The sequence below is a fragment of the Monodelphis domestica genome, chromosome 3, assembly GCF_027887165.1.
Source record: "Monodelphis domestica isolate mMonDom1 chromosome 3, mMonDom1.pri, whole genome shotgun sequence".
NCBI classification, from domain to species: domain Eukaryota; kingdom Metazoa; phylum Chordata; class Mammalia; order Didelphimorphia; family Didelphidae; genus Monodelphis; species Monodelphis domestica.
Genome location: NC_077229.1, coordinates 482,047,960 through 482,074,615, shown reverse-complemented (window position 1 = coordinate 482,074,615; position 26,656 = coordinate 482,047,960). Strand labels below are relative to the sequence as shown.

The 26,656-nt window shown below is 33.6% G+C and overlaps 1 protein-coding gene across 14 annotated transcripts in view; it reads right to left on the bottom strand.

Moving 5' to 3' along the window:
• Positions 1–26,656, bottom strand: part of PJA2 (praja ring finger ubiquitin ligase 2) — a 91,400-nt gene that overhangs the window by 36,164 nt on the left and 28,580 nt on the right. For 7 of the 14 annotated variants that reach the window (XM_007486488.3, XM_056824707.1, XM_056824710.1 and 4 more), the window contains exons 2-4: positions 23,225–23,425; positions 21,364–22,411; positions 12,132–12,314 (exon numbers count right to left, since the gene is read on the bottom strand). In XM_007486488.3, coding sequence (XP_007486550.1) covers positions 12,132–12,314; positions 21,364–22,411; positions 23,225–23,423 — 1,430 coding nt within the window. In that variant the 5' untranslated portion in view covers positions 23,424–23,425. The remainder of the gene's footprint in view (positions 1–12,131; positions 12,315–21,363; positions 22,412–23,224; positions 23,426–26,656) is intronic. The other 7 variants (XM_056824708.1, XM_056824711.1, XM_056824713.1 and 4 more) reach the window with 3 other exon arrangements.

Genomic DNA, 26,656 nt, shown 5'->3' with positions numbered 1-26,656 from the left:
AAGTTTATTTTATTTTATATTTAAATTATTTGTTGTTTACATTAAAAGTCCCAGATATCTGAACCCTTACCCCTGCACCATAGAAGGCATAATTCTATTAATTAGTTCTTTCTCTGGAGGTGGATATCCACAAGTTACTCTTCAAATATTAATTTTGGAGCTGTAGAATGTTCTCTTTGTTCTACTTGTTTCATTCTTCATTAATCTTTCCAAATTTTAAAAAATAATTAACTTGGTCATCATTTCTTATGGTGCAGTAGTAGTATTCCATCACAATCATATGCCACAACTTGCTCAGCCACTTCCCAATTAATGGAGATCCCTTCAATTTCCACCACAAAGACAGCTGCTATAAACATTTTGGAACATATAGGGTTTTTTTTTTCCTGCGACCATTTTAGGGTATGTATAATTTTCTAATGATCTGAGCATAATTCCAAATTGCTTTCCAAAATAATTGGACCATTTCACTGCTCCACCAATAGTGTATTAGTAATCTCATTTTTCCACATCCCCTCCAAAATTTGTCATTTTGCCTTTTTATTATTTTAGCAAATCTCATAGGTGTGAGCTATCTCAGAAATGTTTGGATTTGCATTTCTCTCATCAATAATGATTTAGAGCATGTTTTCATATAGTTATATATAACTTTGACTTTTTATCAATTGGGGAATACCTCATGTTCTTATAAATGACAATGTTCTCTGTATTTCAGAGATGAGACCTCTCAGAAATTGTCTATAACCCCACCTCTCAATTTTCTGCTTTCCTGCTACTCTTGGCTACATTAGTTTTATTTGCACCTTCTTAATCGAAATTGTTCATTTTACACTCTCTCTCATTTTATCTCAATTTATTATTCATAAATTCCCCTCCTACCCATAAATCTGATAGGTAAAATGCTTCTCCATTCTTCTAATTTGCTTATGATATATATGCCTATGTCATGTATCCATTTTGATAATATCTTAGTGAATGGTTTAAGATATTGATCTATACCTAGATTCTGTCAAAATATTTTCCATTTGTACCAGCAATTTTTACTAAATAATGAGTTATCTCAAAAGCTTGAGATCTTTTCTATGTCAAATACAATATTGCTAAAATCTGTTACTACTTTTGTTGCATGTCTACTCTGTTCCATTGATCTACTTTTCTATTTCTTAGCCAGTACCAAATAGTTTTAACAATTATTATTTTATAATACAGTGTAAGATTTGGTACTGCTAGATCTCCTTCCTTTACTGTGAATTTTGTTGTTATTTTTTCAGCTCAATAAAATAATTTTTGGTAACTTATTTGGAATGGCATTGAATAATTAGATTAGTTTAGGTAGAAATGTAATTTTAATTATATTGGCTCTGACCACCCATAAACAATTACTATTTCTTCCATTACTTAAATCTGATGATTTTGTTATCAAAAAAGTATTTTATAATTATATTAATGTAATTCTTGGATTTGTTTTGGTAGGTATACCCCCAGGTATTTAATTCTGTTTATGGTTATTTTAAGTGGGGTATCTCTTTCTATCATATGGTATACAGTAACATTTACATACTATGCAGATGGAAAATTTGCAAGCTCTACTGAGCTCTACTTCCAGCATCCTTTTAAGTTATGTCCTCATTTTACGTAAGGATGCATAGGAGATAAATTTGGCCGAGACCCATGCTGTGGGGCTCTTTTTTTCAGAGCTTGTGCTTTTGGTAAAGTGTTGCAGTTGTGAGTCTTTATCTCTCTTTGCTCTGCTCACTTGACTGAAAGAACCTTTTTTTTCTTTTCCCTCTCTTTTGATTTAGTATTAAAAACCCTATATATATTTTAAATACCAGGAGTATTTATTCATTTTTACTCCTACAATACCATAATTTGGTCTTCCATTCCCTAATGTATGGGTACCCCTTCAGATTCCCATTTTTTGCTATCTCAAAAAGAGCTCTGGACTTAAGAGTTTGTTTTGCTCAGGTTTAATCCTTCCCCTAATCTACTCTTCTATTAATTCTCCTAATTCCCCCTTCTTCCCTTCTTCATATTTCCCTGGTGGGTGAAATGTATTTCTGTACCCAACCAATTCAGATGAGAATGAGGTTTAAGTGTCAGTTGCTCTCCTATTCCCCCATCTCTAGTTGTATAGATTTGGGAACAATGATTATAATTTTTCCTTTCTTTTGGCCTCCCCATTCCCCAGTTCAGTGTATTACTCTTTCCTTCTTTTTTTACTTTTAAGATCATCAAGACATCACAGAAGTGCTCTTAGGTCTTATCTAATTGGACTTAATCAAAGATCTCTAATAATGAAAGAGCCCAAAAGAAGATACATGTATTATCTCCCCCAAACCAAATGTGCACAGTTGATCTTTGTTTAGTTATTTATCATTGTTTATTCGTATCCTTTTCATTTGTGTTTGTACTACAATGTTTCTGCATTGCTATGGTCTTTTCCTCAGGAATACTTGGAGTCCTCTATATCATTAAAGGTCCATTTCCTCTCCTAAAACATGATACTGTTTTTATGGATAAAATTCTTGGCTGTCAGCCATATCTTTTGCCTTCTTGGATATTGTATTCTAAGTTTTCAGCTCCTTTATAGTAGTGGTTGCTAATTCATGTTATAATCTTGACTATGGCTCTACAGTACTTGAGTAATTCTTTCTTTCTGGCTATTTACAGTATTTGTTTTTCACCTAGAAACTCTGGATTTGGGCTGTTATGTTCTTAGGTGTAATAGAAAGGGGTAAGAATTTCTTTCAAGTGGTGATAGGTAGATTCTTTCTATTTCTATTTTGCCCTCTGTTTCAAAGAGATCTGGGTAGTTTTAAGATTTCTTGAAAATGGCATTCAAGTAATTCAATCATTCTTAATTTTTTTTTCTCCTTTATCTTTTTTTTTTCTAGGTCAGTTATTTTTGCCGAGACATCTTAATACTACACACACACACACACACACACACACACACACACACACACACACAAGCTCCTTTATTTCCTTTTAACATTTGTTGCCTAGGAGTTAATGGTTTCTAATTGATTCATTCTAATTTCCAGGGAATTTGTTATCAATTCTTCCTTCTGTAGCTCTCATTACCTCTTTCCCCATTTCTCCCTTAAGGACTCTCACTTCATATATAAAAAAACATTTTAAAACTTTTTAAATGCAAGAAAATCTTGATTCCTTTTTTCCCTCAGGAATTTTTGATAATTTTTTTTTTGTCACAGCTGCATTTTTCTTCAAGGCTTTGCTTGTAGATGTTTTGAAGTCATTTCTTCTTCTGTGTTTCCTACCACCATAAGAGTTCTTTACAGAGGGATTCTTTTTTTGTTTGCTAATTCATTTAGCCACTTCCTGACTTTAGACTTGATGTTAGGGCTGATCTATCTTACACTCATGGAAGGAAAGTCTGAGCTGGGCCTTTTATTGCTTCCTTGTGCTTAGTGTTGTTATAACAAGATCTCAAGGACAGGTTTGGACACTGTAAGCATTCAATGCTCCCCAAAAGGTTAGATCCAGGGAAAAGTTAGATTGCTCACTCCATTCTCCCACTCCTTAGGTTTGAGATCTAAATTGGATCTGAGTAAGAACAGACTGCTGGGAGATTCAGCCCTTATCAATTCTGAGAATTCAAAGCAGCAAAATTGTGGGCTCCCCTTTGGCCTGGCATCCATTCTTGGTTATTCTTTTGCAGGCTGATTTAAATGCTGCAAATGAGACAAAGGTGCTAGATGACACCTGTCCCTGCCATGGTTCCCCACATATCTGGGGATACCTCAGTATGGGTCTAATACCTACTCTTACCCTGGTATACAGCTTTTCACTAGGCTTTAGAATAGTTCTTGTGTGGGGTGTCTCTGGACTGACCATATTCCTAATGTCTATGGATCTCTCTCTCTCTCTCTCTCTCTCTCTCTCTCTCTCTCTCTCTCTCTCTCTCTCTCTCTCTCTCTCTCTCTCTCTCTCTCTCTCTCTCTCTCTCCCCCTCCCTATGTCAAGCTGGGATGGACAAATGATTCAATGTTAAGTTTTTCTGGTTTCTCCGCCAGTATTTGATCTGGTACATTTTCTAAATCCATGGGAAGTAGTTTTGTGGAGGAGAGTTCCTTGTACTGCATCCTACCACTCTGCCATTTTGATTCTTCTACATTTTTCACCCTTCTTCTAGACTACAGCAATGAAATGCTTTTATAGTAAATAATAAAAATATGCAGTATGTTCATGCATCTACTATACCTTTTGATGTATGTATGTGACTGTAAAGGTGTTAAAACAACAAAGGTGTTAAAAACGCAGCCTGTGAATCACAGGTGACCCACACATAACACTCCTATGAATGGTGTGAATCAGATTAAAATGTAATTGGAAAACATTTTTTAAAATACAACAAAACAGATATTACATTTTAAAACTAAGTCAAAATGCCACTTGCCAAGGATTCTTCTGTGTGGTTTAGTAGTCCCCATTTCTATGACAGTTTGACACTACTGGTCTACAGCAAAATATCATTTGCAAAAACTTTCCTTTTTTTTGTTTAAACAATGCAAGCATAAAACATGCCTGCATTGCGTGTTATGGATTATTCTCACAGATTTAGCAGAACTGGGCATACAGGCAAATTGGTCCACTGATATCTTGGCTGTCTTCTGAGAAAAATTAAGTTCATGATTTTTCCAATTGTCAGTATCTTAAGGTTCCACTACTGAATGTCTTAAAATTTTCTCATCTCTAGCACAGATTATATATATATATATATATACATATCTGATAAAGTCTAGCTTTTTCTTATAAAGTTTTTCTCATTTGGGGTTGGGGTTTTTTGTGTGTACATAAATATATTTCTCCAAGAAGTTCACTGAGGAATCAGAATATAAATTTGTTGGTAATTTTGTCTTTAGAGAGGAAAATATTATAAAAATCTTTGTAGATTAAAAAAATATATAACTCTAATGGAGTCAATCCTGTATTACTAAAATAACTAGTATTAATTATTATCTAACACTACTATGCTATACTATTACATAATACTACTATACATATTACATATCTATAGTGATTTACATAATTAAAAGCACTTTTTAAAGTATGCCATTTCCCCCTTTTTAAATAGAACACAAAGTCCTTGACTGTAAAATGACTATTTGTTTTTGTATCTTTATCTCCGGCTACATAATTTCTTACCTTGCAACAACATACTAATTAGTCTCTACCTCAAAACTCTGCACTCTAATCTATCCACACAGTACTAATAATTATTTATACATAACTCCTAAAATGACTTTCTTGGGGCAAAGACTTAATCATGTCAATCCCCTACTCAAACTCTAGTGGTACCCTTATAGTATCAATATAAACTCTTTTCTTGGTATTGAAAATTCCTAATAACTGGAGCCCTACCAACTCTTCCAATCTTCCTATATATTACTCCCATCACCAGTACAGTCATATTGATTTTATTGCTATTCCTCAGAAATGATATTTCATTACCAGGCTTCTTTATGTTTCCTATGCCTGGAATACTCTTTTCTCACAACCACCTCCCAGAAGCCCCAGTTTCCTTCAAAATTCAACTTAAGTGCCACTGTTCAAGATGAAATTTTTTGTAATGCTCTCATCTGCTAGTATCTTCTCTCTTAAAATGTCTTGTTTTCATTTTGTATATATTCTACCCAACCTTATGTGTATACAGTGTCTCTTCCTTAAGAGATATATTTTACTTTTATTTTTGTATTCTCAGAGCTTAATATAATAATGTATGACATGTAGTAGGAGCTAAGTGAATGCTTGATAATTGATTTTTACTAACAGCTTATGTAGCATTGATATTATTTGTTCTTTATCTGATTAATATGAGCCAGAAATGTTTTTAATTAATTTATGGCTCATTCAGTTTATTCTGAAATTGTTATTAATTTTTCTTTTTTGTTGCTTTAAGCATTTTATTTTTTCCCAATAAAAATTCATCCAAGAGAAGTATAAATTTTTAAAACTCTGAGATATCCACTTTACATCTATCAGATTGACTAACATGACAGCAAAAGGAAAATTACAAATGATGGAAGGGGTATGGGAAAATTAGGACACTAATTCACTGTTGATAGTGTTGTAAATTGGACTATCATTCTGGAGAACAATTTGGAGCTATGCCCAATGGGCTACAAAACTGCATATTATTTGACTCAGTAATATTGCTGCTAGGTTTATGTCCCAAGAAAATTAAAGAAACAAAACTTTTTTATAAAAGCTCTTTTTCTGGTGGAAAAGAATTGGAAATTGAGGAGATACCCATCAATGGGAAATGGCTGAACAAGTTATGGTATAAACTTGTAAACAATTGTGGTATAAGCAATATGGTTTCATAAAAACTAGGGAGGTATACATGAATAGTTGCAAAGTGAAGTGAGCAGAACCAAGAGAACATTTTATAAGGTGTCAGCAATACTGTAACAATGCTCAACTACTCTGATCAAGACCATAATCAAAGACAATTCCAAAGGATCTATGATGAAAGTTATTATTTACTTCATAAAAAGAGAACTGATCAACTCTGAGTACAGACTAAATGAAGCAAAATTTTTTAAATTAAAAAAATTTAAATTAAAATTAATTTAAAGTAATAAATTAAAATTATGAATTTTAAAAATTTAATTATTTCCCTTGGGGTTTTTTCAGTATGTTTTCTTTTGCAACATGGATAAGATTGAACTGTTTTTCATGACTTGACTTGTATGATCAATACCATATTAATAGCTTGCCTTCTCAAAGGGTGGAGTAGGGATTGGAGTGAGGGAAAGAACTTGGAACTCAAAAATTTTTTAAAGGAGTATTAAAATATTTTTACATATAATTGGGAAATATTTAATGAAAATTTAAAAATATATTTTAAACAGAATATGCCAACACTGAAAAAAAATTCATTCACTTCATTTTTTTTCACAAAAAGACTATTAGCAGAAAGTACTGTACTCAATTATTTCCTCTTTATTAATTGTAAATTTCTCTGTCTTCCTAATAATGACCTCTTCTCTTTCTTATATTGTTCATCTTTAAAGAGCTATTCAAATGAAAGTTCTGAAATCATATGTTTCATGAAGTTTCAATGACATTTTTGTCTTCAAGATAAAAATAAAAGCTTGCTATTTTAAGCTCTTAATATTCTGACTCCAGACTACCTTTCCAGGCATATTTTATCCTTTTCACATTCAATGGTCCAGTCAAATTACTCTATTAGTTGTATTCTCAAATATGGTATCCCATTTCCTGATTTCATGTAATTGTACAAGGTGTCCTTAATACCAGAAATGTTCCAAGAGTACCCTCTTGAACTACATATCTTAGAATTCTTATTTTTACTTCATGGTTTAATTTAGATACTATTTCCTACCAAAGTTTTTCCAGATAACCTCCAGTTGCTGGTATTCTTGACTCCTTCAAATATCTGTGTAAATGCTGCATACTCTCTATAGAATGAAAGCTCCTTAAGGAAAAGGATTGTTTTTCTTTTTATCTTTCAACAATTAGCCCGTTGTTTTATGCAGAAAAGATGCCTAATAAATGCTCACTGGATTTTCAAAATATGGCATTTCTTTGGGGAAATCTTTTCTTTTCTGTATTTAAAAATGCATAATCAAATTGATCTTTCTCATTAATAAGTTCCTAGATACTTTTTAAAGGCCTGTTTTAGCTTCAATACAAAAATTTTGCCATCTCATTGTTTTCATTCTATTTACTATACTAATTGTTTTTACTACTTGCTTTTTGATATGTCCCCAATTTAGTATTTTATTTATATTTATTTTATTGTCTATAAATTTTATCTATAATGGTCTACAAAGGATTGAAGAGTTTTGCTTTTTTGACTATGGGTTTTTTATGCCCTATCTTTAGGCTAATACAATTTTTAAAAAAGGTTCTATGAAAAGCTGGAAAATAAGTAGGAGAAAGGGTAGTAAAACTGAAAGAGCAATGATTCTGGAGTAGGGGCTCTGGTTTCAAATTCTGCTTCTGCTGCTTACCCTGTGTGACCTTTGGGCAAGTCACTTATCTCCTTGAACTTTTGCTTCCTCATCTGTACAACATAGGCACTTGGGAGGGTGGACTCTTTTTCTGGCATTAGATGACCCTAAGGATCTTGTCAGTCTTAAAATTCTAATTTGATAATTGCCAAATAGCTAGCACATCTCCTGAGGTCCTTCTTTAGGTTTCTGATGGAATTGATTGAAAGAGTCATATTAAATGTCAACCTACAATTACTTTCTTAGTATCTGCTCTTTTGAAATTCAGTTAGCTCTTCTTTTCATTACTTAGATACTATATAACAATTGGGGTATTTGTGTGTGTGATTCACTATCTAGGGTGCCTTTAACTGCAACAGTTTCCCACTGACTTCTTGAGATTATTTTTATCATTTTTCCAAAATAATCACCACTCTTACTTGTTTTAATTCAACTGAACTATAAATTTTCTTCACATCCTTCATTTTATCTTCATATGAATTTTAATTTTTAAGTGAGTTTCTTGTCTAAAACGAATTTGGAGTTTTGGTTTTGAATTCACTTTACAACTTTCTTTTTATGTTAAATTTAACTTATTAATATACAAGGTTATTATAATTGCTAAGTCTGTTTTTCCTTCATCAAATTCAGAGATGTACTTTAAAAAAAATTTATATTCATTACCTGAAGTCTATGTTCCTTGAAATGAGCCACACATGGTCTCAGTTGTGCATTAATTCCCTTCCTAGCTCAGACACAAATTATTGCATTAAAAAATAAGCTCTAGGTTGTTGTGGCTAGCTTTATAAAACCCATGCCCTACCTCCACCCTCCATTTCTCAACTCAGATAAGTGTATGGTTAATGAGCTATCCTCTCCTGGTCTTTTTTTGAATAGCCTTCACCTGTGGTGCCTTGATTTCAGGAAATAGTAAAAGTCACTTTTTATGGCCCTCTTCCCTCTCCTCTTTGACACTTTTGTCGGATCACCCAAGGCCATAGATATAGTTCTCTATTACTTTTGATAACCCACAGACAAAGTGGGACTACTGAGGGAAAATATTCTTGCCTTTCCCTCATGTATATATGCATGTATAACATTCATTTTTTAAAACTTTCAAACTATTTTGACTTCTTTACTTTGTAAGTTCCTTTTGTCTGCTGAATTTGTATTCCAATTTTTACCTATGTTTTCCACAGAAAGCCTGGAAGATATTCTATTAAAAATCCATCTTCTCCCCATATGTTCTTTCTCTGGGATTATACAGGTACAAATTGAATAGCCATGGAGTATTTGCTACAGGATAAACTTTCATTTGTTATCACCTATGAGGCCTGCATTATTCAGATTTGTATTCTATGGTAAGCCAGTCATCTACACTTTTGTTGTTTCCATGACCTTTTCTTTGACCACAAAGCTATGGAGCTTGGCATTTATATTTCTGGGAAATTAAAATTAGTGTTTCTTTTTGTGGGTAGCCTATTAATTCTATGAACCTGCATAGTCTGTCTTTTACTTACAATTTTTTTAACCTATTTCCTTTTATTATTTACTGAAGTATACTTGTCTTTTTCTGTTTCATGATGTTTTTCTGCGGGCCAAGGATCCTTAGATTGTTTCACTAAGCTTTTCTGTCATTCAGTTGCTTCAGTTTGTGAAGGTTTCACACATTCTAATTTTACTGTCTTTTGATTGCTAACATTTTTTGCTGTGTCAGTATATTTGTCTTTCATTCTTTTCCCACTGTTGTAGTAAACCTTTCAGCCTTCCGTATGGATGGCTTATTTCTAAAAATTGAAAAAGAAAGGTCAGAAGCATTATAAAAGATATTTAATCCTCCTAGAGTTGCTGGTGGTAATCTGGAAAAATGAGTGCTTGGTACAATTATGAATTATCTGGCAGCTGCTTCAGTTTGTTGTTTCCTTATTCCTCCAGATGCAAACCATCAATTCTACTGCCAGTTTCTTTTTTAAGCCTCTAGCATTAATTTGTATCTGTTCCTTTAATTATTAAAATATTCGGTAAATCCTGAGGTTATATAGTAGCTTCATTTTCATTTCTGGATGTGTAACTGTAGTCATGACAGTTATTATTTCCATTTTCTGTTAAGTATTGTATTCTTTTACCTCACAATCTTCACTAAATTAAGAAGTCTTTCTTATTTACTTGATTTTTCCACAGGAAAAAAATTAAATTTTTTTCCTTTCCTCTTTCCTTTGTTCTTTTAACTTTGTGAAACATATCTTGTAGTTTTGAGATGATAAATAGGAGAAGAAAATTGATATACATATTATTCAACCATCTTGTCAAATTTCTTCAAAAAAGTATAGTTTTTACAATACCTTTCTTTTCATTTTATAAAATTAGCAGTTGCAAACCTTTAATAAGATTATTTTAAGTAGTACTTATGTAGTAAGGAAACTTGTGTTTTCAGAGACAGAAAAGAGATATATTGGCATTAAAGCAGGAAAAAAATCATGAGTTTAAGGATGAGCTGAGAGTAAAATGAAGTTTTATATTTCAAGTACATCTTACTGGATACAGACTGTCCCAAGAGTCTTGGTGCAGTTTAAGGCTATTAAAATTTAAAACTTCACTGAGACTCTGGAGATATCCTTTACCATGCATTTTCTTAAAGATGGGTTCTTAGCAGCTACACAATAGTTGTGCATATTCATAGGTTAATACACAATGAACTGAACTTGTGATTAAAGTTAAAAACAATTTAGCTGTACTTTTAAAAAGTACATCTTTATATATTAAAACTAATTTATATATTTTGTGAATACATATGACTTTGTTTGAACCCTATAACAACCACGTGAGGTAAATGTTATTATTATTATTCCCATTTTTAAAGACTAGGAATCCATGGCTGAGATATGTTAAGTGATTTGCCCAAGGTCACAAATATAAAAAGATAGGTTTTTATTCCAAATTATATCTGAAATTTTCTATTTAAGTAATAAATCTACTAGCCATTCAAATGCAAAATAGGAAAAAATGTATCCTAATTCATCTAAACCATAGTTCACTAGTGGTAATTTTTTACTTATTTTTTACTTAAAATTATGTGAATTATTGAGGTTTTATATTATCTGTGTACCCTTTTCATCCAAGGCTGGCCTCCTTATGCCACTCAATATATGCTTGATCTGCTTTCCTCCACCTGCTTAGGAAATGCAAATAGATTTTAATATAATCCTAATTGAAGCACTTTGATGTCTCATTAAAAAATAATGGCAGCTACCTCTGTAAATAAGTTGAGGAAAATAAGGATGAAGGAAGATAAATAATACAATAGAAAGATATCAATTTACTACCTGTAGAGGGAGAAAACTGAAAAAGAAGTTATTATAACAAAGAATTGCAGATATTTCTCTTCCCCACTCCACCCCCAGAGTAATTTCCTTGTACATCCATTCAAGGATATTGTCAGACCATCCTGTTTAGAATGCCAACTCTCAATTGTGGATACCCAAAGTATAAACAAGAGGTTAGTATAGTCCCTCTAGCAGATGCCTCCCTTTTTCTCTTGCTGGAGTAGCAGCAAAAGCAAGAAAGGCAACTCTAAGTCTACTTCCACCCTACCTGATCTCATGTGTTAGCTTGGCATATATTACTGATAGTGTTAATAGATGCTTCAAGGCTTTTATTATTTTTGTTGGTGATTTAATCAGTTTAGGGAACTTCCCAGTTGTCCTGGAAAGTTTCTGTCAATGATACATTCAACTCAATAAAAATGAAATCTCTAAAACTCCCCTATCATTTATATAACTCAGATTTCATTTTTAAAAGTAATACACTACAATAATTTCACCAAAATATACATTTCTAAATTAAGAATTAGTATTATTACTAGGGTCAGAAAACTTAAGTATTCAAACATGTGCCTAAAAATCTTCCATGTTTTCAACTTAATCTCTCTCCAAACTGAATAATTGTTGATAGTTTTTAGGAGGGGCAACATTTTTTTAACCTTAATAATAATTGATATTAAGTATATATATATATATATTACCAATAAAATTCCTATTCCCTTGGATCTCACACACACACACACACACACACACACACACACACACACACACACACTCTCCATATATATGGGGGGAGGGAGGGAGAAGGAAGCTCAAAGCAACATACCCTGTTTGGAAAGAGTATTCTAGATTATCCTCTTCAGGACCACTACTACTACTCTGTAGCTCAGGTTCATGTTCCTCTTTTCCTGGTAGAGTCTCCCAGCTTTCATCACTTGAGGACTGATCCTTTTCTCTAGCAGAAAAATGAGGCAAAGAAGCAGACCATTCTCCATCACTGCATTCTGAACTGCAAATTTATGACAGACAGAAAATAACTGGTCATCATTACATATCTAATGTCTAATAAGTTTTAACCATATACTATAGTATACAGAACAGAGTGCAGTTTGTTATAATCCAAAATTAGAAAGATTTATTTTAACTAATCACATGCAAATTTGAATGTATTTTCCATAAATATAGCAACATAAATATATTTAGAGGAAAGTAAACATGCTAAAAATGAAAACAGCATGAAGCGAATTGTACAAGACTTTCATTTATATTTTTCTTCATGTCTATGATTTAATAATATCTCAATTAGTTTGTTTATATTTTTCAACTGATTTCAAATACATTTTTAAAAATGTAATTTCTCAAACATTAAATGCACATTCAACATAGTAATATTTTAAATATTTAGATTAAATTTTCTTCTTACCCTTTGTAGCATGAATCTAAAGGATGATACCAATAAAACAATATGACCCTGATCTTTGAAAGAATAGCAGGGATAATTTGCAACGTATGAGGCCCAAAGGATCCAGAATATAGTACCAAGTACTGCTATCCGGAAGGACTATGGCTGATATATGAAGGCCTCCCAGCTGGATTTGGATCATACTTGGCTATAATATGTAAAATTCTCTTATGACTCAAACAATACCCCTCTCCCAAAGCAAACAAGAAACCCTGAGATCATTAAGTAAGCCACTACTGTCATTCACTTTCAGATGTGCCTATGATTACTAACCCCATCCACTCACAAAAATTAAATCATTACCAAATTTTATAAAAGCCTTAAAATTTGTTACTGAGTCTTTTTTTCTAAAGAAAGACAAGGCAATTTTATGATAATCAATTACAATTTTGGGGGCAAATTTATCTTCCTTTATCATAATTAAGAGTACTTCCTTTTGATGGTAGAGGACAGAGTACTTGAACCTGAAGTCAGTAAGACCCAAGATCAAATTTTGCTTCAGACACTAGCTGGGTGACCCTTAAGTAACTCACTTAACTACTCCAAGCCTTAGTAATTTCATCATCTATAAGGTGGGTATCATAATAGCACCTACCTCGCAGGGTTGTTGTTAGAGTTAACTTAGATAACATATGTAGAATAATTTTAAGACTTTAAAGTGCTACGTAAATCCTAGTTAGTAGTAGTAGTAGTAGTAGTAGTAGTAGTAGTAGTAGTAGTAGTAGTCGTCATCATAGTAGGAGCAGCAGCAGCAGGAGCAGCAGTATAATATACAGGAGATCATGACTAGTATTTTCCAAAAATTCTGAAAATACTCAAATATCAATTCAAAGAAAGTTCCAGTGGACAAAACCCAATATGTCTGCCTGTTATATAAGGAGAAGTGCATGAAGAAGGTGAGGCTTAAGAGAACAGAGACAGAAAAATAGTGAGATCTTCAAAGATCAGGAGCAAATGAAGATGAGTGCAAAAGCAGAAGAACAAAGTTTGGAAAGAAGGGACAATCTTTTCTCTGATAAAGGAGGAAAGAGAGAATGGGTGAAGATACAAAGGTACTTTGAAGCCAATATGAGAAAGCTCAAACTTAAGGGTTCTAATTAATTAAAAAGTTCATTCAAAAGAATTGAGGACTGGAAGAGAGTGGAGATTGAAAATAATAGTCTAAAATTATTTCTATGCAAAAGAATAAAGAGAACATTAAAAAAAGGCTGCCTAAGCAATAGTGACAACTCTTTAAAAAATGTTTTTTTAAACCCTTATCTTCTGTCTTAGAATCAACTGGTTCCAAGGCAGAAGAGCATTAAGGGCTAGGCAATGAGAGTTAAATTACTTGCCCAGGGAAGTTTCTAAGGCTAAATTTGAACTTAGGACCTCCCATCTCTAGGCCTGTCTCTCACTTCACTGAGCTACCCAGCTGCCCCCTGACAATCCTTTTTTAAAGTTCCTTGTCCCAGGTTTGAAAAGCATGAATTCAGCATTAAAACACAAGACTTTATGAATAATTAAAAATAAGTACCAAGTTAAAAAGGCAATGGAGAAGCACATAATGGATGTGAGTAGGCTGCCACATACAACAAAGAGCTACAAAGAAGAATCAGAGTAAAGGATGTCATCAAAAGAGTAATATTAGAGAAGATAAGCTCATAAGGCAAAAAAGAAAGGTGATAGCCAATTCATGTGCTTTACTGGTACCTGTTATTTTGAAAAAGCAAGCAAGGCCTTCATCATGTTTGGATGGTCCTACTGTAGGGAATTTATACACAAGGTTCACAAAGATAAGTATGACAGATGGGATATAACCTTTGTTATTGGAAAGTATGATGAATAGATGAAATCGCAAATCAATTTGAGTAAGGAGAAATGAATTTAGGGTTGTTTTTTTCTAAACTGTCTTCAAAGGAAAAATTTCCCTGAAAATGGGTTCTCTTCTCACTAAAAATGTTCAAAATCATTGAATTATTTAAATAGTTTAAAATAGCTTTACAAATAAAAACTTATCCAGGACAAATGATAAATAGCTAAATAGAAATTGGCTAATTTTAGTTTACTAATCATTTAGAAGGGTATTTGAGAGAGGGGCACTTAGTAAGAACATTGCAAAGGGAGGTAAAATACACATACTTTTAAAAAAACAATAATTCTGTGGTTCTAAGAAATTTTCTCTGGGAGGACTTTTAACAGAATCAAAGTTGAAAAAGTCATGTCCTGATCTTGAATCATCTTGGGGATATAACTTAGAAAGGATATAATAAGGGCAAACGACATTTAAGTATAAGGGTTGTAGGATTAAAAAACAAAAAACAAAAAAAAAACCCAACTCTGCTCTGTTAAGGATACTATGTGAATATCCTAAGAGAAAGTATGTTGTTTTAGGCATAGGAGATTTTAGTGCATGTTCACTATTGAAGCAAAAATAGGATAGGAGTTTGCTTTGAATGCCAATAGCATTTTGCATTTTGTCTGTGGTATTTAACAGTAAAAAATGTGGAATGAATTGGTCTATATTTTCAGTTTCCATCCTTAAAATTTTTTTAAAATCATTTCAGTCATTGTGGATGGAATTTTTTCTAAAATCTGTTATATTATTCCTTGCCTTTGGGAAGAACTTAAACTTTAGAGGAGCCATGAATTCAAATGGTGTGGACACTACTTCCACTGCTTCTAGGACCATTCCATGCTTCCCGGTTTCCAAGAAGGAAAAACCCATCACCTAATAGTCTACTTATCTGAGTTGAAACTAGGTTGACAGACATGATGTCTTTATATCACTATCTTTGACAGTTTATCAGTTTTCCTCCATATGACAGTATACTTGACTCTTTTCTACCTTGGTAAGACCTAAATGAGCTGGCAAAAGCTTAAAAAACCAATGTCACTTACATGGCACAATAAAGCACTGCAACAGTACTTTAGTGGAAAGTAGTAACTGATATTTACATAATGCTCTTAAGCTTGCAAAACATTCTACATAACATTATTTCACTTCACACTATGAGGCAGATACCACAGGTTTTGGGCTCACTGTATATAGATAAGAAAATTGAGGCTAATGAGAAGTTGAGTGACTTACCTAACATCATTCATCCAGAAAGCATCAGAGAGTCATTATTATTATCATCAATTACACTGATGGGGCAGTGAGGTGGCATAGTGGATGGATAGAGGACGGCCCAGAATCAGGGAGACTCATTTTCCTGAGTTCAAATCCAACCTCAGACCTGCACTAGCTGTGTGACCCTGGGCAAGTCACTAAATCCTGTTAACATTAGTGTCATCTGTAAAATGAGCTGGAGAAGGAAATAGCTCACCACTCCAGTACTTCTGCCAGGAAAACCCCAAAAGGGGTCATGAGTCTGAAATGCTTGAATAACAACAAATTATGGTATAAAATATGATGTTCTCATTTATTATTGAAGTCAAAAGGTTGTTTTAACACTACTGGATCCCCTCTCAGCATTAATACTCTTTTCCCTCTAGGTTTTCAGGACACTACTCTTGTCCTAGCTATTGGGCTGCTTCTTCTCAAGTCTCCTATGCTGGTTACTTATCTAGTTCAAGCCCTTTAACTGTCAGTGCCACACAGGGCTCTGTCCTAAGTCCTTTTCTCTACTCCCTTGGATGGTAAAGCTTCCACAGATTTAATTACCTTCTCTAAGCTAAATATTCTCAAATCTACCTATCCTGCTCCAACTCTACTAACCTCCCCCTCCAAGCTTGATCTCTAATTGCCTTTTAGACATCTCTGAACTGCATGTCTAGTAGAGATCTTAAACTCAACATGTCTCCGTGCCTGGAATGCTCTTCCTCTTCATCTCCACCTATTAGCTTCCTTGGCTTCCCTGACCCAATGAAAATATAATTTTCTACAGTAAGCTTTTCCCAAACCCTCTTAATTCTAGTGCCTTCATTCTCTTAATTATTTCTGGTTTATTCTGTATATAGCTTGTTTGTATATATTGGTTAGATTGTTGACTGCTTAAATTAGATTGTGAACTCTTTGAAGGCAAGGGGTATTTTTTTCCCTTTTTGTACTCAACACTTAGAACAGTGCCTAACATGTAATAAGCACTTAGTAAATGTTTGCTGCCATGGTTCCAGATTTCCATGACATGTATGAATCTGTCTTTTACCCCCAGTCTATTCATAGCTGGCAGCTATACATTCTAACTATGGGCAAGGTTTCTACTTTTCAAAGACCATTTCTCCTTTCTAATTTGCAAATATTGCTATATTATGGGTTTGAAATATGGCATAATAGAATTTTAAATTTAATACCAGGAAACTCTAGATCCAATTTCTATCATATAGGTACATACTAATTGTATGACGAGGAAAATCACTGAAGATGTCTCAGTTTCCTTAAATGTAAAATGTAGATAAAAAATACACCTATTACACAGAATGATTGTGAGGAACAACTGAATTATGTTGGGGAAACAGATAACCAAGCTTGTTAGAATTTTACATAAAATAAATTTTCAGTGAGGATAATAATACATATTATTATTATTTTTTAAACCCTTACCTTCCATCTTGGAGTCAATACTGTGTATTGGCTCCAAGGCAGAAGAGTGGTAAGGGCTAGGCAATGGGGGGGTCAAGTGACTTGCCCATGGTCACACAGCTGGGAAGTGTCTGAGGCCAGATTTGAACCTAGGACCTCCCATCTCTAGGCCTGGTTCTCAATCCACTCAGCTACCCAGCTGCCCCCCAAAATACATATTATTAGTAAAGAGCATGAGTTTTTAAGTACATGGACTCTGTGACATTCATTATGTAAAAAAATAATATAAAAAATTTTAATATGCATTTTTCCATGGTTAATTATCTGCTTTAGACTGAACCTTTCTTGCTTATTTTATGGTTTCTGGCTTTTTCCTGGATAGTTTAGTTTGTCAGATTGCTGGATTTCAAATAAGTAAAATGTTATGTTACTGGTATAGCAAACTGTGAGGTTAGGAATTATTTATTATATACCTTTATATCCTCAGAATTTATAAAACACTGCCTTGTTCATAAGAGATTTTCAAAAATATTTTTTACAAATGTTTTAGAGGGAACTTGTACTTCTGGTAGCATTAGGAATAGAAAACTTCTTTCCCAACTCTAGTATTCTAAAATTCAATGAATGAATTTAAAATCCAGTCATCCTTTTGCAGCTTGCTATTTTTAAACAGCATATTATCACATTGTGTGAGCATATGTTCATAGAGGCTAAGATTATATTGAAAGGGTCTTCTAAATCAAGGTCTTTGGAAAAGAGGAAGGTCAGAAATGAGCAGACGTAAGACAGCTCTGAGAGGTATAAGTTGAACATATAAAATGAAATGTAAGCTATATATAACAGAAACTTGAAATTTCATAAAAAATTATTTTTCTGTCCTACTACATATGTAAAAATACTCATTTTATTTGGTGTTTATTAAGTTCAGAGTAATCATCTTTACAAAAATCAAGGTCTTGGCTCCACATGGTTATTGAAGTTCTCATTTTATATGAATAGGACATTAACTCTAGCTTTCTGGCCCAATTCCAAACCTGGTTATTGTGTGCAGGTTATCAAAACTCTTTTTTGCACTTCTAATTTAATAAGAATTGCTTCAGTTCCTTCAAAAAGCCCATAGCAATTTCAGATAAAGTTGTTTTTATCCCTGAGAGTATTATATTTCTAACTGTGGTTTCATTCAGGTGAATGCTTAGGAGGTACTACACCAGAAGAAAAAGCATCATGCATTCATTAAGATATATACAAATATCTAAAGAAAATACCCACTTTCTTTACATTTTTAAATAAAATATATCAGAAGGTAATATGTATAATTTTTATAATCTCTAACTAGCTGATTGAACTTTAGCTATGCTCTAGATCAGCATTCTTTCCCTTATAACTGTTATATATAAACATGCCTGCAAAAATATAGAAGCTAAACCACTAAAATTTTTATGAAACAAAGCAAAAAAGGAATAAATAACTTTAAAAGTTAAATGAGTTTGAATCATTCATATTTATTTTCTCAGAGTGCTTATGGAGAAATGTATGCTTCCTCTTCACCAATATACTACTTTTAAACAGAAGAGGCTGCACTAAGAGAAGAAACAGCAACAAAGTCAAAGCAGGGAAAAGGAAAACTATGAGAAGTTAAAGTAAAAAGGGAATAAAAAAGAGAAATAGTATTACTTTTTAGAAAATTATGAAGTCTACTGAAGTAAGCCACTAAAATACATATTTGTTTTTACTAATGGCTTACTCAGTTACAGGTACAACTCCTTTCTTTTTTTACATTTTTAAAATAAATTTCTAGAAGAAATATCAAATGTTTCTGATGTTTCAATATGCCTGCTTAAGTCAGAATGCTATAAAATTAGACTCATTTAGAATTTGAGACAGCTTGTCAAATGTAGGTTATATGAGCTAATACATTACTAACAAGACTGAAAAAAATAAGAGCTTCTTTCAACTGGAGAAGCCTCCCCACTCACCATTCTCCTACCTTCAAGACTTTCTATTCCAAAATAAAACCTTGTGTTTAACAACACATAATGGTATACTATTTAAGAAGTATATTAAGGAAACTTATTAAGAAACTGCAGGAGCTCAAAGATCCCTTTCAATTACAAATCTATAAATCTGTGAATTCCTATGACACTAAAGATTCAATATTCAAAAGGCAAAAGAAGTTCTGTTAACAAAATATTATGCTAGAAAATAATTTTAAGAGAGCAACAGTACCTTGTTTACATTTTTCTTGGTTGGCAATTTTCCTGAGATTACCTATCAAATTCAATGACTTTGATTTCCCTATTAGAATATAAGCTCTTCTTAAGCAGGGATAGAGTTATTCATACTTATATATCTCATATATATGTGCATATATATATATATCTGTGTGTGTGTGTATGTATACATATACATACACACACACACATATCCCTCAGCCTGTAAGAGTTTAATATATTATCAACAAATTTTAAACGAGGAGTGACATGACACTGTAAAGAGTATAAAAAAATTATACATAAAGAATCATTCCCTTTTTCAAAATCCTATGTTCTACCAAAGAACAATGAAGATAAAAATTCAGAGGAAATATGAAATTATTGTTGGTTTAGGAGGGGGGAAAAATCCCACAACCAGAAATTGTCGTTCTGCCAAGAACATTTAATTGTTTCTAGCACAAAATTAGCTACTGTCCAATGCAATCAAAAGTACTCAGAAACCAGAAATGTTAGTGGGGGGAAAAGGCAAATCAGCTAAGCAGGCAAATTAAGCAAAAATTTCTAATTTTCATGATTAATGAACTAAGTTCTCCATTTTTTAAAACAAAAATGCTCTACAATAAGCCAACTTTAGTAAAGTATGCAATATGTTAACTAAAGGCTTACATATGTAAATATTAATTCTGAATTATATTATAACTCATTTTTTATACCTCATTCTGTGGTATATATAAAAAGCCTGATTTTGCAGGTTTCCACACATCTAAGTAAGTTCTGCAATGTTAAGGTTCTATCATCTAGTATTTTAGACAATGACCTGTCTACTTCAACTCCTTCAAAAACAACAGCAATGAAATTTTAACTTTTTTTAAGTCACTTTTTACATTCTATATCTCAAAGAAATAAATATTTGGGTTACTATTTTAGACTATGAAATAAAGCAAACCTAATGATTCAAGTTTTTTGTTTTTCTTTTTAAACCCTTACCTTCTGTCTTAGAGTCAAGACTGTATATTGGCTCCAAGGAAGAAGAGTGTTAAGGGTTAGGCAATGGGGGTCAAGTGACTTGCCCAAGGTCACACAGCTGTGAAGTGTCTGAGGCCACATTTGAACCTAGAACCATCTCTAGGCCTGGTTCTCAATCCACTGAGCCACCCAGGTGCCCCCTATGATTCAAGTTTAATGTAAGGGAATATTTTGTTTTTACTATCTTTTCCAGACAGATTAGAGAATTCTTTATATAAGAGGAAAGCAGTTAATTCCAGCATTCAGTAAAACTATTCAAATACGCAATGGCCCAATTGTCAAAGGCTAAAAAGAAATTTGACCTAAAAGAAGTTAGGCTGTAAGAATAATGAAATTCAGCAGAGGCTCAAAGAAAATTCCCATTAATGTGTAGTTGACTGAACCTCCTTTCCCCCACTGTGGTTTGAGGGTGGTAAACACAAAGGAAAATAATTTGTTTTGTTTCCTTTCTGGAAAAATTCAGAATATGGTCATTACAGATAAAGAGTTACTTATCAATCTCAACATAAAGGTTACCTTCTAAAAGGGGGCTTTATGGTAGTAACAACCATCCTCTTTCCCCAAACTGTTAGAGCTTTCTCAGCCAAGGTTATCTAGCATCTGCTGCATGCAATTGTTTTGTATGTGTTAGACTGAATCAAACATTTTAGTAAACTAAGATTTACTATTTATTTAAGTCTTCCCAATTAGGACTCAAATTCCTTGAGGGCAGGGACTGTTTGTCTTTTTAATAACTCATTCTCTGATGTAGTTGGGAGATAACTGGATATTTTACTTCATGCTTGGTAAAATAATTCCATTCAATACAATTATATAATAAGAATTCTATTTCTAGTTGAGAGGAAAAGCTTACCTATCTTCACCTGTGTAGTAGTATCTGCAATAATCTTCAAAACTATTCCAAAAGGTGTTATCATCTACAATGGCTTGCCTTTCTTGTACGGTTACATTTTCTGGTTTAATTTGATTATATTTCATTTTCTTTTGTGCACCTTCATAGTCTCTTGGGTCAAAGAACATGCTTGAATTATTTTTTTCTTTAAGGCTTCTCAAAAGACCTTCTGAATGGATTTCCTCAGCTTCTGAGGTCTCTCGCCACCTTTCAACACTGTTTTTTTCATCCTCATCACTATTAAAAAGATTTTTCCTGTCCAACTGGCTTGTACCTGTCTGTTTTCTAACTTTGGGCCTCACTACCAATTCAGATGAATTTCCCTGGTCCTTTTTTCCATCACTAGTATTTAATTCATAATGGACATCCACCGGAGTTCTGACTGGAACTTCAATTACATTTTTCCTCTGTCTCTCACAACTGGAATAGTTTAGGTATTTCTTTGCAACAGCTTCATCTTCAGCAGAAGACCTCTCAAGTGTCCTGTTATTGTGATGTATAAATTCAGTATCACTACCAGAATATTTCACTAGTGATGTTGGGGTTATTTCTTCAAACCCTTCTCTTAAATTATAAGTGGAAAATTTAGATTGTAAACCACTGAGAGAATCTACCCCCTTTTCCAGGTCACATAGCATATGATCCAATGTTTCCTGAAATTTGCCAGTTTCCATTTTTACTGTGGAAATACCAATTTGGCTACTGTCTTCTCCATCACTGCTGTCTGGCTCATAAGAGTCAATATTTACAAAAGCAATTCCGTTTTTGACATATGAAACATTATACTTTCTTGAAGTATACCTTGAAGAGTGCGCAGAACTGTTATCAAGATTCAAACTGCTCCTTGCAGTCTCATTGCCTTCCAAACTATGATGTATAGCAGAAAATGGTGATGAACTTCTCTCAGCTTGAGTCAGTGCTGCTCTACAAATGGGAATTTCAGCTCCAGCATTCTCTAACAAAGGTATACCTGATAATGCAGGGCGAACTTGAACCAGTGGACTGCAGCCTTCATAGGAAAATGTAAGAAAACAGATTTAGATAAAGGTAATAAAATTTGATTCAATACTAAATATATAATGAGAACACTATACCAATCAAGTAACCCCTTACGTCTTTGAATAAGGTTCTACAAGTTACTTACCTAAAATGTTCACTTGCTTCTTCAACTATTTTACCAAAATGAGTACTTCCCCTTAATTCATCTACTATTGGGGGAGTCTCTCACAAGTCCAACTAAAAACCTGAGTGATTAGCTTGCTAAGAGTCACAATGACATAAGTCACAATAACTTGAGAGATGATGAGTTATTTCTGTGAGGTTTGGAGGCTAGACTAGACAACCTAGACTGACCACTTGGTAACTGGTAAGAACTTCAGAGATCTGTTCCAACATCTCATTTTAACTAATTAGTAAATTAAGATTGAGAGGTGAATTAAGTTTCCCAAGGTCACATGACTAGTTACTCAAAAAAACGGGGGTCTCCTATTCATTTGCTTTTTCAGCATACCAAACTATATCTTAAAACTTTAAGGGGTTGCGTAATTACAGAAACAGTTTTATCACTCTTTCAGAGGGGCAAATTATATTTACTGTTATGACAGTTTTACTGTATTTTAATCATTTGCCCTATTTTACTTTCTTTTCTAAACACAGAATAAAAATATTAAATCTGACTGTAAAATATGTCCTGAGACAAAATGTTTAGAGCTGAGTTCATTTAGAATTACTGAAAACAATTAACTGTAATTTATATGTAATCTCAAAGAATATTTAAAAATTAACCATTAATAATCAATGAAGTAATCATGTCACTACTCACATGATGCTTTTTTCTTTTGAACATCATCTAGTTCCAATCCTTCACATTCACCACTCTGTTCACTTGAGCTCCTTTCTTGATTGGTTAAAGATGGTCTAAAACTGACATATGCATGTCTTCTTCCATATCTCCTGCCTGTTATTGTCTGATAGCCTCCAGCTGGTTTTGGCCAGGTGGGTTTGCCAGATTCCTGACCCATTGCTGAAAAAGTATGAAAAAATGGAAATAGTTAAATAATTTAGCAAGGAAGAGGAGAATGTTTTATCTAGAAAAAGATGTCAAGCACATAAGCCCACAGGCCACATGCTCTCAAGTGAAGCTAAAATCAGATTAAAAAGGAATTTGGAAATATTTAACAAAATTGGGAAAGATGTAACAAAAGAAATAAAAACACAGTAAGTCAGATACCATTATTAAGCCAATGTGTAGCCTATAGAGATCCTCATGTACGGATTAATGGACCCCATTTCTATTTGTGTTTGACTCCACTGATATGGAAGAATGGGGGTAAAGGTAAATATTTTTTAATATTTAAATTAATTTATATAATACTAAGACATTAAAAATATCAATCAATATCAGTCATTTTAGCTATCTACCACAATAGAATAGTGTGGTTTATTATTTTCACAGTTAAAAAAAAAGAACTTACACTATTTAATTGTAAACATAGTAATATTATAAGCTGATGCACATAGATTCAGATTTGGAAAAGATTTCAGAGATCATCTGGTCAAATACTCTCAATTTAAAGATAAAGAAAATAAAGTGCATAGGGATAACGAATAGTATTTCCCATAGCATGTCTACTTGAAAATACTTACTATAAAGTAAAATAGATATTAGAAAGGCAATTAGGGAGGTGGAGTCAAGATGGGGGCATAGAGGCAGTGTAAGTTCAGACCTCTGAAAACCCTTCCTTACCGATTACAAACTAAATGCTCCTAGGGGACTGAAAATAAAACCTAAAAACAAGACAGAGCCAAGGAACCATCCTGCTAGACTCAATGTAAACAGTATGCCCCCAAAAGCTGGAATTCAAGAACATTCCAGTCTAAGGGGAAGGAAGAAGGAAGGTCCCAGGACGCTTCCCCTACCTAGAGCACTAAGCCTCCAGTGGTGCCTGGAACCTCTGGGTAGGCAAAGGTGTTGGTCTGGAGGGAGTACCTTATGGGCAAAGCTGTGCCAGGCTCAGAGCATCAAACAGGGGGTGGGAAAACAGTTAATTGAAGAAGTGCAGAACTCAGAGCAGGTAGCCTAGTTGTAGCAGTGGAGACACTCCATAATGCCCCCCCTGGAGGTTTTGGACTCAGGGCACATCCAGCTCTTCAACTCAGCTGGACTTAATCCCATCAAGGCCTCCAGAGCTCAGGGAAACTCAAGCTCCAACACCCCTCCCCCACAGAATGACCTGAGAGATTTGCTGACAGAACTCCAAGGGTGAAGGCTGACAGAAGAGCCCAAACCCACAAAAACAAATGAAATGATCAAAAGGGCAGGGAACTGCAGGGAGTAAAGAAGGGGTAAATATGAGCAAAAAACAGAAAAAGAAAAAAGAAATTACAATCGACAGCAACAAATGAAGAGCAAACTGAACAGAGAAGGATAAAGGAACATCAAGAAAAAACACAGACACTCTAGCAAATTGGATACAGGCTTTGGAAGAACTCAAAATGCAATTCAAAACACAATTAAGAGAGGCAGAAAACAACTGGGAAAAGAACTTAAAAAGTAAGATAACTCATCTGGAAAAAGAAAACAGTGTCTTGAAAGCCAAAATCAACCACCTTAAAAATGAGGCAAAGGAGATGAAACATGAGGCAAAAAAGATGAAAGATGAGACAAAGGAGATGAGAGATGAGGCAAAGAGGATGAAAGATGACCTCCAAAGAAAATCAGACCAGAAGGAGAAGGTTGACCAAAAAGCCAGGGATGAAATCCAGTCTTTAAGAACCAGAATACAACAACTAGAATTAAGTGACCTCACCAGGCAGCAAGGCACTATAAAACAAAACCAAAAGAATGAAAAAAAATTGAGAAAAATATAAAACATCTCATTCACAAAAAAGAAGATTTAGAAAATCATTCAAGGAGAGACAATTTAAGAATCGTTGGTCTACCAGAAGACCATGACAAAAGAAAAAGCCTGGACATCATACTACAAGAAATTATTCAAAAAAACTGCCCTGATATTCTAGAACAAGAGGGAAAAGTGGAGATTGAAAGAATCCACAGATCACCTCTTGTACTTAATCCCTAACTGAAAACACTCAGGATTGTTATAGCCAAATTCAAGAACTATCAGACCAAGGAAAAAATATTACAAGCTGCCAAGAAGACATCATTTAGATACCATGGAACCACAGTGAGGATAACACAGGATCTGGCTGCATCTACACTGAAGGACCGAAAGGCATGGAATATGATATTCCAGAAAGCAAGGGAACTAGGTCTACAACCAAGAATAAATTACACAGCAAAACTGACCATATTCTTAAAGGGGAAAGTATGGACATTTAACAAAATAGAAGAATTCCAAGCATTTCTAAAGCAAAGACCAGACCTGAAAAGAAAATTTGATGTCCAAGCACAGAACTCAAGAGAATCATCTAAAGGAATAAAGGGGGGGGGGGATAAGAGAAACAAAACAAAAAAAAACCCAACTATTTTTTAGAGACCCAATAAGTTAAAATGATATATATCCCTATAAGAAAAGAGGCCATTGGGTAACACTTAAAAATGTTATTATCACCAGGGCAGGTAGAAGAATTACACTTAGAAGCAACAGTGACAAACTGTATAGGATGAAATGCTGACATATATATGTATATAGATATATGAATGCATAAATACATATATGTGTGTATATATGCATATATATACAACTAGAGCTAAAAAAGAGGTTAATACTAAAAGAAATAGAAAAAGAAATAAAAGGGGTCAAGTTTATATTTCACAAAGAAGCTCATGGCAGGAGGGGGGAGAACATCAATACAATGAAAGGGTAAAGAGGTTGGAGAGAGGAAATACTCAAATCTTACATGCATTGAAATTGACTCAAAGGGGGGAAGAACAATAAAATACATTGGAGCAGAGAATTGATTTGCACTCTATAGGGAAGTAGAAGGGTAACAAAAGGACTGGTGGGGAGGGAAGGGAGAGAGAGGGTAGGGGTAGTATAAAAAGACTGTAAAGAAATTAAGGGGAATTAGAAGGGAGAGGAGGTAGAAAGGGAAGCAAAATAAAGGTGGGAATTAGGGGGACTGATTGTGTAGAAGGAAATAGTGAAAGAAAGAAATCCAGGACTAGGAGTGGAAATCAAAATGATGAGAAATACAGAGCTGATCATAACTCTGAATGTAAATGTAATGAACTCACACATAAAATGCAAGTGAATAGCAGAAACCAAAACCCTTCCATATGCTGTCTACA